Raw genomic sequence first — 14653 nt, 5'->3', positions numbered from 1 at the left:
GGCGAGGGGGCGTGGCCTCCTCGGCTCCGCCCCGGAAGGACGCGCCGGCTGGGCTGAGGCAGCGGCGGCGGCGGCGGCGGCGGCGGCCGAAGACGGGTAGTAGTATAGAGGCGGGGGGTTTGGCTTCCCGGGCCGGGGCCGGGCCATGGGGAAAGAGCAGGAGCTGCTGGAGGCCGCCCGCACCGGGAACCTCCCCGCCGTGGAGAAGCTGCTTTCGGGCAAGCGCCTCAGCTCGGGCTTCGGCTCCGGCGGCGGCTCCGGGTCCTCGGGGGGCGGCGGCGGAGGTGGCAGCGGCAGCGGCGGGGGGCACCCGCTCTCCAGCCTCCTCAGGTAGGTGCTTCGACCTGGGGGGGGCGGAGTTGCTCGGAGGGGGGGGCCGAGGCAGCCCGCGCCAGGCTGCCTTGCCATGGGGCGGCTGGGGGTGTGTCTCCTCGAGCGCCTTGAGGTGCGGTTGTCCGCGGGCAGAATCCCCGCCTTTCGGAGGCGCAGCGGCGGCCGCCCATGTGTTTTCCGAGCGCGGCGGCGGCGGCGGCGCCTCCGGGGTTCCCTCCGACGCAGAGAGGTCCGGAGCCCCGCGCCTCTGCTAGCTCCGGCGGGTGCGCGGAGGAAAGAGGGGCTCTGGGCGGCGAGGTGCAAAGGTGGCAGGGGCGTGTTTCTGGGGCTTCCGGGTTCCCTGGAGAAAGTGGCTTTTCAGCTGCGGTTCCCTCTAGAAAGAGGCAGTGAGGCTTTTTGGCTGGGGAAGCGTCTATTATAAACTTTTGTTTTGAGAAGCACTGGCATCAACACCGGAGATTGTGGCGTGAGGCTGATTTGTACTTTACACAGGTCCTGGGTGAGGGTGGGATCCAAAAAACTCAACCTCTGTTCATTAATCTCTAACTTTTCAGCCAAATTGTGCTTCCCTTTTCTGCATTTTTAGTGTGAAGTTGCTCTTTTTTACCTGCCTCAAGCATGACTTATAATTCTAAGGCTTGGAGTCATGGTCTTCAGCTTGTGAGTGCCTGGACCTAAGATGGGTTCCACCACTGGCACCTTTTCCATTTCCCTCTGTGTGTGCAGTTGAAGGTTTCTTTTAGAGAAGGGAGTATAGGACAGACAGAAAGAAAATGAAGGAAATGGGAGTCTGCATGCAAAGGATCCGACAGATGTAAGCAATGTAAAATCAAGTAGATGTTGTGTACAGGTTAACTGTAGCTCTTAGGGCTGATGGGTACTGCACTATAATTGTGTACTTTTTCTAGTTCTGCAGTATCCAAACCTTTATGGTGTTCCTGGGATGCATCCCTCCTCTGCCCTAACTTCTCACAGCTGTATGGCTGCTTTTTTTAATTTCTCAGGTTTTCTTTTGTGTGTGCCCTTCCTCAAAAAGCTGGTGATGTGACTTGTAATATCTCCCTCACTGTGATTGGGACAGGAGTGTGTTAGCTTCATATATCTAAGAAGGCCATTTCTTGGCCTTTGTAGATAACAATTCAGCTATTCTCAGCTTATCTTCCTGACTCTCTCAGGTCTAATAATTGTTCCAAAGAATAGTTAGTTTGCCTGCCTGGTGGTCAGTGAGGTGACTGTGAAAAATAAGGTAAAACACTGGATCTCTAAAGTATAAATTTCATACTGGAATAGTAAATCAGTACCTTTATTAGGACCAGTTTTAAAATCACAGAACTAATATACTGTCTAAGCTTTCAAGTCCACCAGAACTCTGTCTAAGACTGGAATGCAAGTAACACTTGTTATTTGAGAGCAAAATAACACTTGAGAGACAAAATAGAGGTTGGGGGAAGATGTTGCTGGTTGTCATTGGAAGCCCCAGTCTGCAGTTTGCTACAACCATAGAGACTTTTTGCAGATCAAGTTAGTGGCCATTCTCTCCTTGAAAGTATAGAAGCCAGCATTTGCCTGAATCTGTTTGGTTGCAGGTTTACTAGAAAAGTTCAATAAAGAGAGAGTAACATGAATACAGTGGAATCTCTGTTTTTGAGCATTTCAGAAGCTGAACGATTCAGAACTTGAACGTCAAAAACCCGGAAGTAATTGCTTACGTTTTCGAACGTTTTGGAAGTCAGACATTCTTTTGGAATGGATTACGTTCAAAAACCGAGGTTCCACTGTACCTTTATTAAGACCAGCTGGAATGACAAATCATGCAAGCTTCTGAGTTGATCATAAGTCTTCAGTTGTTAAACAAAAAATGGGGGTGTAGAGAAAAGGAAAAGGAAAACTGTTGAACATTATGAAACCGAAGTTTGTATCAGTCTCAAAACAGAATGGAAGAGGCATTTCACATGCTTAAGTCTACCAGCTGCTGGGAAATACTCTCAGTTGGCTATTTGTCTAAAATTAATCTCCTGCTTTGCTAATGTGTTTTTCTTTACTTCAGCTCCTTACTTTATAAAAATTCTTAGTCACATGTATTGAAAGGGAGAGACCATTCTTGGTCTCAGCATGTCTTGTTGCAACCTGAGGTCTTTTTACAGATACAATCTAATATAATTAAGAATGCAGAATGACTCTGTTCTCTTAAGATTGTTACAAAGTGAGGATAGGGGTTTCTGTCATGTCTAGCAACGTTTCTTCCTTCTTACTTACTCCACCCTGAAAATCTCTCCCCAACTCAAAATTATACATTACTTTGTATTTAATAAAGGTAGTGTCTAACTATCATCATACAGAATTTACAAAAAAACCCTCAAGTGTTTTCTGTGTTTTGCCTAAAATGTAAGCATATCTACTTTTGTTTGTGTTGCACTATAGTCGTATATGTGTATTCAACTTAATTCATTTTCAGATCTAGATTATAATGTATTACAGTTTCTGTTTGTCTTTGGTAGGTGAATTACAAACAGTGTCATCTGTAAAAATAACAGCAGGATTAACAATACTAATTTAATCCCTTATTCAAACTTAACACTTTCCTACAGAGATTGTTTTTGCTGTACTTCAGGGATAGGTCCTTCATATGCCAGGTGAAATATAATTTGTGTGTGTTGCCATTTACACAAATATACAAATCACACTATTGTGTGTGATTGATCTTTATTGAAGTGGATTTCTAAGCACTTATTTATAAAATGATTTGATTCCTGAAATGACAACTGTCTGAAGACCTTAATAGATGCTTCTCCACCTATGACTTTCCTAGGTTTCCAATATCCCTAGGCAGGTTTCAGATCATCTTATGGTTCAAGCTCCAGTCCTAGAAACATTTAATGTGAGTAAACAATTGGACTCATTAGGATAACTTGTATGCATTTGAAGTTAAATGCATGTTTCCTGGAGTTGGTTAGAGCCTGTGACTTGGCATGTGGGCACATCCTGTTTGGAAGCATGGTTCGAATATGTGAAAGGTCAGAATTGTTTGAAGTTGTTGGGCTGAAAATGTATCTTTTTCAGATGGAATCAGTGTAAGTTTGTATTGTGTTTGAGAGTCTGGCATGGACACTATAGATAGTGAATTAACTTGCTGAACTTCCTAATGTGGGCTTGGATGATTCTAAACAAAATAGTTCTGCTCCGTGTGACTACACAAACAGTAGGACTATTATAAACATACACGTTGTTAAACACAAAATTGCTACAGTGGTACCTCAGGTTACAAACACCTCGGGTTACAAACACTTCCGGTTACAGACTCTGCTAACCCAGAACAGAAATCGTGCGGTGGTGGCGGCGGCAGGAGGTCCCATTAGCTAAAGTAGTACCTCAGGTTAAGAATGGTTTCAGGTTAAGAACGGACCTCCGAAACGAATTAAGTTCGTAACCAGAGGTACCACTATATACGGAAAATATTAAGCAGTATCCAAAACTGGTACTGATTACTGAAAGTCAACTGCACCTATTGCTGGAGGAAAGGAGGAGTTTTCAAGTTGCCAGTGTGACCAGTGCTTTTAAAAGCTTTAAAGGGTTTTTTAAAAGAGAAATTTTGTGTTTCTTGTTCAATTTTTCATGTTTATAAAGATGTCATCATTTTCTAGTTATGCAGAAGAAATACAAACCTTGTTCCACTATATAGAATGAGCACTTCAGACCTCATGGCTTTAGAGGTAAATGCATGCATGACTGCTGTGTAATTCTGCTTCGTTGTTATGCCCTGTAGCATGTGGTAGCAATGTTGGTCCCATTGCAGAGCCCCATTATGGTAGTAATTGGTTTCATATTTAATAGTTCACTGACATCTCAAGATTCTGTTCCCCTTACCCTACCCCTATTTCTTTAGGAAGTATATGAACTGCAGTGGAAGTGTTTTTGAAGCATGTTACTCTGATATAGAATGTTACTGATGAAATAAGGAACTGCAATGAAATGAGATATGAAGTGGATTTGATTGGAGAGGAGACAAAGTGGTTTAATAATAGGTAATTGAAAACTGAGGGATGGGAGTTTCAGTTACTTGGGAGCAGTGAGATGCCTTAAATACCTTCATAACATTATTGCAGGCTTCCTACGTATGCAGTTCAAAACTGGATATTTTAAAGTATAAACAAGGGGGCACAAAGGGGACTCTCGTAGGTTAAACTGAAACTTGGCAGAGTGCAGTATGTGTTAAAGAAATATAGTGACTAAAGAATGCAAATGGGATTCAAAAGATCAGCATTCTGTCCAATAAAAATATTTCAGCTTCCTTATTATTATTCCTTATTTGTGTAATCACAACAGCTTTCTTAGTTACTCACAAATTGTCTAGGAAATCTATATTGCTGGAAATGTTGTAGTATGCTGTCAAGGTGTGTGCCAAACTGGGTCTTTGACTCAGGTGAAATAAAGCCTAGTTTTGCCCCTGTAGTATCTCACAGGTTATCAGAGCCCTGTCACCAGCCAGCACATTTGATGCTAGAAAAAGATTAGCCATTGGTCAGGACTTGGTCTCTCACTCCACTGAAGAAGAGATACCTGTATCCAATATTTTAGAAATATTTCAGAGGAAGTGTTTTAAGAGAGAATCTGAAATATGAGAATCATGGGAGCTCATTCTTGGCATCAGTATGCTGATGACACGCAGCTGTATTTCTTTTTCATCCAAGTTGGGTGAAGCGGTGGAAGTTCTGAACTGGTGCCCAGACAGGATAACGGGCTGGATAAGGGCCAATTAACTGAAATTCAGCCCCATTAAGGTGGATGCTTGTGGCTTGATGATTTAACCTATTTTGGATGGCATGGTACTGACCAGTGCCTGCCCCAAGATTTCTTACAGCTTTGGGGGATATTCCCATGTCCAGCTTTGTCCCAGGTGTGCCTCTAGAATGGACTAATGTGTTGTATGTGGGACTGCTTTTGAATACTGTCTGGAAGTGGAATTAGTCAAATATATAACTGATTGTTGGGAACACCACTCACCAGTATTTGAAAAACTGTGCAGCTTATATTTTGTTTCCAAACACAATTCAAAGTTCATCTGCCTACCTTTACAAGCCTTACATGGCTTGGGATTCAGCATCCTGAAGGAATGCCTACTTCCATACCATTTTGATTGGTCTGTGTTGAGTTTTTCCCCCCAGGGGGTTGGACTAGATTAGGAAAGGGCAATCTATTGATAAACCATCCAAAACCAGTTTGAAATCTAGATCGTGCTAACAATTTCAGAATTTTGGCCCCGGCAATATATTGTGAATGCCAGCATCGTGCATCACCAGCATTTCACAAATGGCCTCCAGTCCTCAGCTCTCTTCAGAGAGCCCTGCCAAGAGAGCCACCCAAGGCCCACTCCCTCCTTCCCTTTGCAGCTCTACTGCCACCTAAGATACTCTACTGCCAAAGCCTTCATTTCTCTGACCGAGCAAGTGGGCTGCCTTCCTTCATCCTTGCACTGGGCACTGGAAAGCGGAGGCGTGACTGCATCCCTCGAGTATCTGCAGTGGGAGCATGCAGGAAACAGCTGTGGGAGCAGCAGCGGCTCCTCTTTCTTGCGCTGCAAATGTCCTCAGCTCCAAGGAGGCCAGTGCCTGGGGAGGTTGGCAGTGCCCCGGGGCTCCTTGTTTGTGTGCATGGTGAAATGTGGCCTCACCATGAAGTGGTATCACTGATAGTCTGTGTGGCTGGCTCTGGAGGGCTGGCTGGCTACCAAGCCAGTTCAAACTGGTTTGAAGTCCTCCTTCCTCCTTATTTTCAGACATCATGATATATCACATTGTTTAGCTGGTGATACATCACGATGTTGAAAACCAGATATCAGGCCTAGACTAGATGACCCTCAAGGTCTCTTCCAACTCTACAGTTCTATGATTCTTGATACATTTGCTAGCATCCAAAGAGCTGCTTAAGATCATACAAACAGCGGCAGAGGAAGCTGCTCGGTGCCTGGGCCAGTGCGTCCTGGTGCATAGCGAGGGCGGGGTGAGCCATCCATAGAGGTGGGGCACACCGCAGGGCCTCTGGAGTGTGCCTGCCTCCTCCCACTCAGCCGCCCTACAGCTGGGGAGGCAGCAGGTGAATGGTTTGGGCAGCGTGGATTCTGCGCACGCCCAAGCCACTGCGTCTCTCCCAGGAGACCCCGCGGTGAGTGCCGCCCAGCATTTTGACACCCGGGGTGGCTCACGCCCATCGCAACCCCCTTCCTCCGCCCCTATACTAGAGCCTATACTAGCTTGGTGGACATCTTGAACTTTATAGCTCTATGACATATTGAAAGTTGCCTATTTACAAAGGGGTGAGTGGGGAGTGTGAATTCTTCTAATTCTTCTCATGTAACTGTAACTTAATTTGTACCTCTGCTTTCTGATCTAAAGAACCATGAAACTAACACATTGCTCACAGTAGGGAGAGAGTAGTGAGTTCTGGGACCAGTAATATTGGATAGGGTGGGGTGATGTATCTCAGCTGCTTCTTCCTCCTCACCTTATTTCATCCTTAAGGTGGAAGGACATGGGGAGGTAGAAGCAGTCGAGATACATTTCAGACATCATGATACACCAGTATATCACAATATTTAGCTGGTGACATATCACAATGTTGAAAAACAGGTATCACCCAGCCCTAGTAGTGGATTTATTTTCCTCCTCCTTACCTGGTCTTCTTGACCAGGTCCAGATTGTGACCTGTCACATTCATTGGTCTGATGACATGTTGGGACAGCTCCAAAGTTATCATGGCCATGAAGTCCTGAGCTATCCCAGTATTGTGGGCTCAGCCTTAATGTTGAAGTTCCCCCAAATCAACAACGTTTGGATCTTCAACACCATGTCTGATATCACTTCTGTCAGCTCAGGCAGAAAGACTGCTGGGCAGTGAGGTGGACTGTAAACTAGCAGCTTTCCCCATCTTTCCTAATTGCCCAGCATAAGGCACAAACACTCTCGATCTGCACTCAAGCAGACAGGAAGCTGGAGAAAAAGATCTGTATAGCAACCTTTCCTGAGCTCCAGGTCTGCCCAGTGCTGAATCAAGTACCCAACTGGGCAAAGCTGAGTATGACAAATCCCACCCTGCTCATGCACCCAGGTCTTGGTGGTAGTGGTAGTAGCAGTAGTAGTAGTAGCAGCAGTAAATAATAATAATAAATATTTCTTATACCCCACCCATCTGACTGGGTTATCCAAGCTACTCTGGGCAGCTTCCAACAAAATATAAAGGGATGAAACAAGCACTTAAACACTTCCCAAAACAGGGCTGCCTTCAGACGTCTATGTGAGGTCATATAATTGTTTAACTATAACAATGTTAGCCATGTCATCCTTCTCATCCTCAATCAAATAATGGATGAGAGAGATTTTATTTAATGGCAGCATCTGCAGACCTGAGCACTGATAGAACAACCACAAGCCCTCTGGGTAGCTAGAGGGACCAGCACACAGCAGTAACTGTGTGTCATGTCTTGCTTGTCTGACATGCTCCTTCTCTCACACCATACCTCTTCTTACCCAAGACCACTGTGCTTGGGCACTCCCAAGTTCTTTCTTAGATGTATATCAGTCTTCAGTAAACAAGGAGATCAGCTGCACTACATGTGTAACCAGATTGCAATAGGCTTTCCTAAAATGCACTGAATAAAAATGCTATTTTCCATCTGTACTGCTCTACCTTATGTAAAAATTTCTGAAACATTTCAGAAGACTAGCGTCCTAGCCTTTCCCAGCCCTGCCCCCAATGTGCTAATTTTGTATGTGGAGTAAGTTTTAAATAAAAATAAAAATCCTGGGACTTAAAAATAATGCAATTCTCAAGCTCTTTCATGTAATTTTGCCAATATGTAGTTCAGCCTCAAAAATATGCTTTAGAAGATGCTGACCAATATGGTGACATTTTTGCTGAATTGAACTGGAGTTATTTTAAGATAATGCAAAATCATTTCCTACTTACAGTATTATAATTTTGCAACTGTGAACACATAAACATACTTTACAGTGAGAAAGCAGAAGTGACATGTTCTCCCTACACCAAGGCCTAGAGGCATTAATTTGTTAGAGTAGGAACATGAATATAGTTTGTGGGGGGGCAGGGAGTCAAACTTTTATATAGGAATGCTAAGTTCCTGAGACCTGTTTGCTCTATTTTTGGAATGCCAATGATGCAAACACTCAAAAGCAACTGCTCACCAAATTTCTATCTACCTTTGTAGCCCCCTGTTTAAATTGTGCTCCATCATGATTTTAATCCCATTGCAATTAAGGACATGTTTTGTAAGATCACAAGCTTTCAAAGCATTTTGTAAGTGCTGCTGTGCTACATAAATTTGCAATGCTGTACTTTGGAGAAGAGGAGCTTCAGAGCCTTTGGGACTTTATTCATTAAGTTTTCCCAAATCAACATTTCACAGGTCCTATGATAGGAAGCTGCAGCCCATTTCAGACCTCTACAGAGGTTCCATTCCTTTAGTTATACGAGAATCTGTTGGGTGGGTCTCGGAACTAGTGGGCTGGCCACACTACCATAGCAGAATTGATCAGATCCCACTTCAGCTGCTGAGTACAATAGCCAGAGCATTGCTAAAACTAATGAGAAGGGCATGAAGAGAACACAGCCCTCCTTCCTACAGCCCACATATGACCTAGGATTAATAGCAACAAGTGGGACCTGCAACACTGTTCAGTGTAGTCAGCCATGTCCCCCACTGCAATGCCATCCATTCCATCTCTTCAGTCAGTCAGCAGTATGTGGTTACTGAGTATGCTCATTCCTCAGTGGGCTGTTTTGGAGGGCAGTTCTCCATTTTGGAAGTTGACCTACCTGTGCTCAACCCTAGCTGTGTTAATGTGGTTAATTTCTTAATTGATTTTTATGACTCCTCTCGCTTCCATCTCTGGGGACATTTAGACGTTGCTTCTCTGGAGACATTTAGACGTTGCTTCTCTGTGCCAACTAGAAAATGACCTATCCACAGAGTGATACGACTCTCTGGATCTTTTTAATATTCCTCTGTTGTGCTTCTTTTCCTTTGTCCTCCTTACTTTGCTGCTCTGTTCCATTTCCATTCCAATCCGCTTTGCAGCCCACCTCCCCTTAGTCTGAAAGCATTCTGTAGCCATCAAGTCTTTATTGGATTTTTTTTTTTTGAGGGGTCTCTTTTTAATGATTTCCCCCTCTCTAAATATTTTTGTACCCTGAAACCTGAGGTTTGTCCTGAGTCTGCCAGTGCCTCCCTCTTGTGCACGGGTGGGTTTTGATTATAACTTTTCAAGCACATAAATGCATTAATCTGAAATAGAGGAGATGGTGATGCCTCAATCTGGAGGCTGAATTTAACTATCATAGATAACACCCATTGACAGTCTTCTCTATTTGTCTCATCACCTTTATGGCCATCAACAAATCCTGTGGCAGTGAACTTTCTAAGCTAATTATAGTTTGTATGAAGTACTACTATATTTTTTCTTTCCTGAATTGATTGCCAGTCAGTTTCATTAGGTGACCCTGAGTTTTACTACCAAGAGAGAAAAACTTCTGTATCCCCTTTCTCCACACTGTGAATAAGCCTCTTACCATTTCTCTGCTAAATAAGCCAAAACATGCTAATCTTTCCTCATGCAGAAATGTGCCCCACCATCTTGATAAGACTTCCTAGGATGGTATTACATAATACATAGCTTGACGGTAGTAAAGAGACTATTAAGCTTGGTTCCAAAGGTCATGTTTTCAAAGGCTGCATGTACTGATATCTACGTTGTTTCTTCGGTAAGATTCTATTCTGTACTCTTCAAGTACAACAGGCTCTCTATTTCCAAGGTGAGTGCAGATCCTTAACAAACCAAAATGGCACCATACATGCCCGAGAAGGAGGTATTGGCAGATGTGGAGGAACCTTGTGGAACCTCAAGGTTTGCTGGGGGGGACCACAGAACAACCAAATCAGGGTTGGGCGTGCTCAGTAGATACAAAACATTGGCTTGGGTGGTGTGTATGATTGAAAATGGAATAGAAAAGGGAGTAGATTGGAATATCCTGGGGTTTGATGACTGGAGCGCTGAACAGGAACACTCAACACTACAACATTTTGTTACAAATTCCCCCTAGACATCTTATAACAGAAATCTGGTTGGGCTTTCACTTTAACCCAGGCATAGGCTTTAACCTGTTCTTGGTGCTACTGTGGTTAAAGAGAACCTCTCACCCAATTGATCTGTCTAGCATTCCACACCCTGTGTAGCAAACAATACTTAACCAGGGCAGGCCTCATTTAGTTGTAAGAAATGCCATAGGTATTAGGTGTGCACTTATATTTTTTCTTTGTGCACTGTTTTCTCTGCTCTCCCTCCCTGCCCCTGCTCTGATGATCATGCCTGTGGCTCTCAAACTGTGAAAGTTTCAGTGTGGCGAAAACTGGAAAGCTCCAAAGAACTTTAGGCAGTATAAAAATGAGTAGGCTCTTTTTTGTAATTGTAAGTGTTTAAAAGTGACTGCTACTCTTAAAAGTGTAAAAATAACTATAATTCTTCTATCGGCCTAGACTAGAGCTATTCAGATGTGGTGCAGGCTCTTTGCCAGCATTTGTTCCCCATACTCAGCTGGCTTTTAATCAGTAAATCTAAATATATTCTGATAAAAATCATTCCCCCTTCACATGTGGATTCCCTCCTCCCTTTTCATGGTTTGCTCAGGTGGTAGTTCGTCATTGTGTTATCAGGCAGCCTATGATTATCTCAAACCAGTAATTGTGTGAGTGTACTTGGAAGTACTTTTTCACATAGCACACAATGGAATTTTTCACACAGCACACAATGAAAATGTAGAATTAGTTGCTTACAGGATGTAGTGATAGCCACCAAACTGGACAGCTTTAAAAGGGGTTACTAATTGAAGGATAATGTTGTTATAATTGGAGGTTAGATGGCCATCTGCCATGGATGCTTTAGCTGAGATTCCTGCATTGCAAGGGTTTGTACTAGATGACCCTCAGGGTCCCTTCCAATTCTACAATTCTTTGATTCTATTAGAAGGCTATCATTGACTACTAGTCATGATGGTGATGTTGAATATCCAGTATCAGAGGTGGTACACACGTGGGGCAAATGCCATTGCACTCAAGTCCTGCATGTGGGCTTCCCATAGGCATCTGGTTGGCCACTAGGAGGCTGGACTAGACGGAATTTTGGCCTGATTCTGAAGAGCTCTTCTAATGTTCTTATGCCTGCAAAAGGCAGTCATGATTTCCAAACTATGACTTAACTGATGTACCAGAACTACATCTGTATTATGATGCATCATATTTTGGCAACCCTGATTTTGGTGACATGTCTGCAATCACTGTGGCTTACAGTAACTCTGCTTTCAGGAAGTAGAGTTAAAATTGTTGCCAGTAGGAATTGTCAATACTATTTGAACGAATCAGTATATTTAAGAAATCATTGTATTTACATATGATTATGTAATTGGCAATTATGACTGTCAGTTACTTTTTGTGGACATTTAATTGACTGAATAATCATTTATACACACACTTACAAACCTGGAAATGAGCAGGGGCTTCATTAAACTACTGTGGCAGTGTCTCCAATTTGAGATGAAGAACATTTTGTTTCTCCTCTGCCATCCATGGGTATTCACTTGTGTGGGCTAAAAATTAAGGGTCAGCTTAATTTAAGATTACCAGATTTTTTTCAAAGAATCTGGGGACACTTAATTTTTTTAAAAAAATTAAGAAGTAAGATCTTCCCTTCTGTGGTCTCCTCTGTCGCACAGCCTTCCTCTGGACCTGCTCTCTTGGAGTGCTAGCTGCCGTGGAGTAGGCTCAGGTTGGGCCTGGGCTTGGCCACGTGTCGTTGCCCTCCTGGTGCTCATTTACCTCTCCTCCTCAGTGGCAGCAGGGGCACGGCAAGGTCAGGGCTCCCCTTTTTTTATCCTCCCTCTTTCTCTCTCTTCCTTCTCCTTCTCCTTCTCCTCCTCCCCTCCTTCTCCCTGCATTGGCTCCAGGGTTTTCCTGGCCCCAGAGCGCCGCTGGGCAGTCGGCTGGGTAGCCAGGTGCTCTTGCTCCCAGCTCGATTTGGGTCGTGGGTATGTGTGTGTGTATCAGCGGTTCCCCCAGTTGACGCACCGGGCGTCCCCGGTTCCCCCTCAGCAGTGGCAGCAGCAGCAGCGGCAGTCTCAGCAGCCCGGAACCAGCCTGGTAGCACAGTTGGCTCTGGCTGGCTTCAGGAGCTGTTCGCTGCTGTGGCGTCCGCCATTTTGCCTCACCGGAAGTCCTCATATGATGTGTCTTGTGCCGTTGAACCAATCATGCAACATTCATTCCCTACTAATCTACAACACTTAAAATATAAATCCGGGGACATTAAATGAAATCCGGAGACATTCTGGGGATGGATTTTGTCCAGCGACAAATTTGTAAATCCGAGGACTGTCCCTGGGAAATGGGGACGTCTGGTAACCATAATTTAAGCAAGTCCCAAATGTGAAGAGATGCCATGCCAGCAATCTCTACCAGCTTGAGTAGGGAGCATGATGCAAGCAGAATAATACACACCAGGTTGGCCCCCTCATCCACGATCGATCCAATATTGGATGATTGGTGATAAACAAAACAGCACCAACAGGTTGGTGAAGGGAAACCTGCTCTTTACTCTAAAAATGTTGTTCTGTCCTTGGAGGCAACAGTATCTGCATCGAATATATTGTGGATGTTTAGAATGAAGATGCTTATGAATCCCAGAATTGTATTCTAAAGGAAATGAGGGTTGGTGCTAACAGAAAACACAGAGTCAAACTGGAGGGCTCAGTTGCTGCTCTTAAGGTCTTTACCAGTATGTAAAATATATCCTCTTTCCTCCCCTGCCATGGTGAAACAACCTTGATTGGCTTGTTTCTATAGCAACCGAGGCTTGAGAGGCTGGTAAAACAACTTCCTGAAAGGAGTACAATGCAGCTCCACATATTAGGTTCATAACAAGGCACTGGAAAATATGCAACTGACAGGAGGGTGCTCGACCTCACACACTTCAACTATTGCCTTAAACTCCAATCCCCGTGCCCGCCCAACAGATTCCCCCCCCCCCATTAGCTCTGTGTAGTAAATATTTGGGATGTATTAAAAATTGATTCAATTCTTGCTCATTCAGAGTAATAGCAGGGAGCATTGTCTTGACTCTGATTTGTTGTGGTGATTTGATGCCAAGCTCCTTGTGATGCCTGATTGGCTCTGATCACTTTAAAGAAAATGATTGAAGCTGCTAATTGGAGGGGGGAAATGCAAGCAGTTCATGAAAATAATATGTGGAAGTGATTATGACGGTTTTTACCTCAAATTTCTGTGACCAAAATTTTGACCAGGTTAGCTATTAAATATAAATTCAACCCAGAGTATGCCGTTTAATGGATTCCCAACTTAAAGGTAAAGGGACCCCTGACTGTTAGGTCCAGCCGTGGATGACTCTGGGGTTGCGGCGCTCATCTTGCTGGCTGAGGGAGCTGGCATAGTGGAAACCTTTCATCTCCTGCATTTTTAAACTAGCATTCTTCTAGTTGATGTTAAATAAGAATGGCTTCCTGTGTTCAGAGGTTAGTTTGATCTAGTTATATCACTTTGTAAGTGCTTTAGAAGGAAATTGCCTTTTTTTTGTAGATAACACATTCAGCAATTTAAATTTAGATGAATGTGACAGACGGCAATTGTTTGTGTAGCTTAAGTAGAGACAACTTTAAATATTTGCTTATTCATGCACACTTTTGCGTTAATGCTGTTTGATTGTAGCAGACATAGTCACCTCTATGATATGTACGGTAATCTGAGTCATTGCTTGCTCAGTTCTTAAGATGTCTATTAAGTTTTTAGCATTATGCCTTTCAAAAGTTTTTAGATCAGTCAATGATGCAACAGAAAACCCTGCGGAAGAAAATGAGCTCAGCCGGAGACAGGAGCAAACTGCAGAAGATCCAAGTTTATTGCGCAACAGGTTCAAGACGAGATTGAACAGCGAGAAAGGGGTGACATGAACTTTTGAAATTTCCCTCCATGTCCCAGAATACAGTGCAAAATACATCCCAGTTACATCATGAATACATTAAGAAGAGGTTGGGTTACACAGATTACATCATGAATACATTAAGAAGAGGTTGGGTCACACAGGATTAATATATGGAGGAGGGAGGGGGGAATAAGCAGAGCTGGAGATATGCGCAGATAAGCACATCCTGAGTACCTGATGAGAAGACAATGGTCCATGTATGCATGGTCTGCCACCTGGCCTTGCCCGGAGGAAAGGCTTGGCAGAGTGATTTGACAGGATTAGGG

The 14653-nt window shown here is 43.8% G+C and overlaps 1 protein-coding gene across 12 annotated transcripts in view; it reads left to right on the top strand.

Annotated features, from left to right (window-relative positions):
- Nucleotides 1-81: 81 nt before the first annotated feature.
- LOC308479373 (ankyrin repeat and SAM domain-containing protein 1A-like) overlaps nucleotides 82-14653 on the top strand; it is a 114728-nt gene continuing 100156 nt past the window's right edge. For 4 of the 12 annotated variants that reach the window (XM_081010025.1, XM_081010021.1, XM_081010022.1 and 1 more), the window contains exon 1: nucleotides 82-330. In XM_081010025.1, the coding sequence (XP_080866151.1) occupies nucleotides 146-330 (185 nt within the window). In that variant the 5' untranslated portion in view covers nucleotides 82-145. The remainder of the gene's footprint in view (nucleotides 331-14653) is intronic. The other 8 variants (XM_081010024.1, XM_081010026.1, XM_081010027.1 and 5 more) reach the window with 3 other exon arrangements.

This window comes from Podarcis pityusensis (assembly GCF_964106645.2).
Source record: "Podarcis pityusensis genome assembly, chromosome: 6".
Classification (NCBI taxonomy): domain Eukaryota; kingdom Metazoa; phylum Chordata; class Lepidosauria; order Squamata; family Lacertidae; genus Podarcis; species Podarcis pityusensis.
Note: the sequence above shows the minus strand (reverse complement) of the source record. Positions and strands in the feature narration are given on the sequence as shown.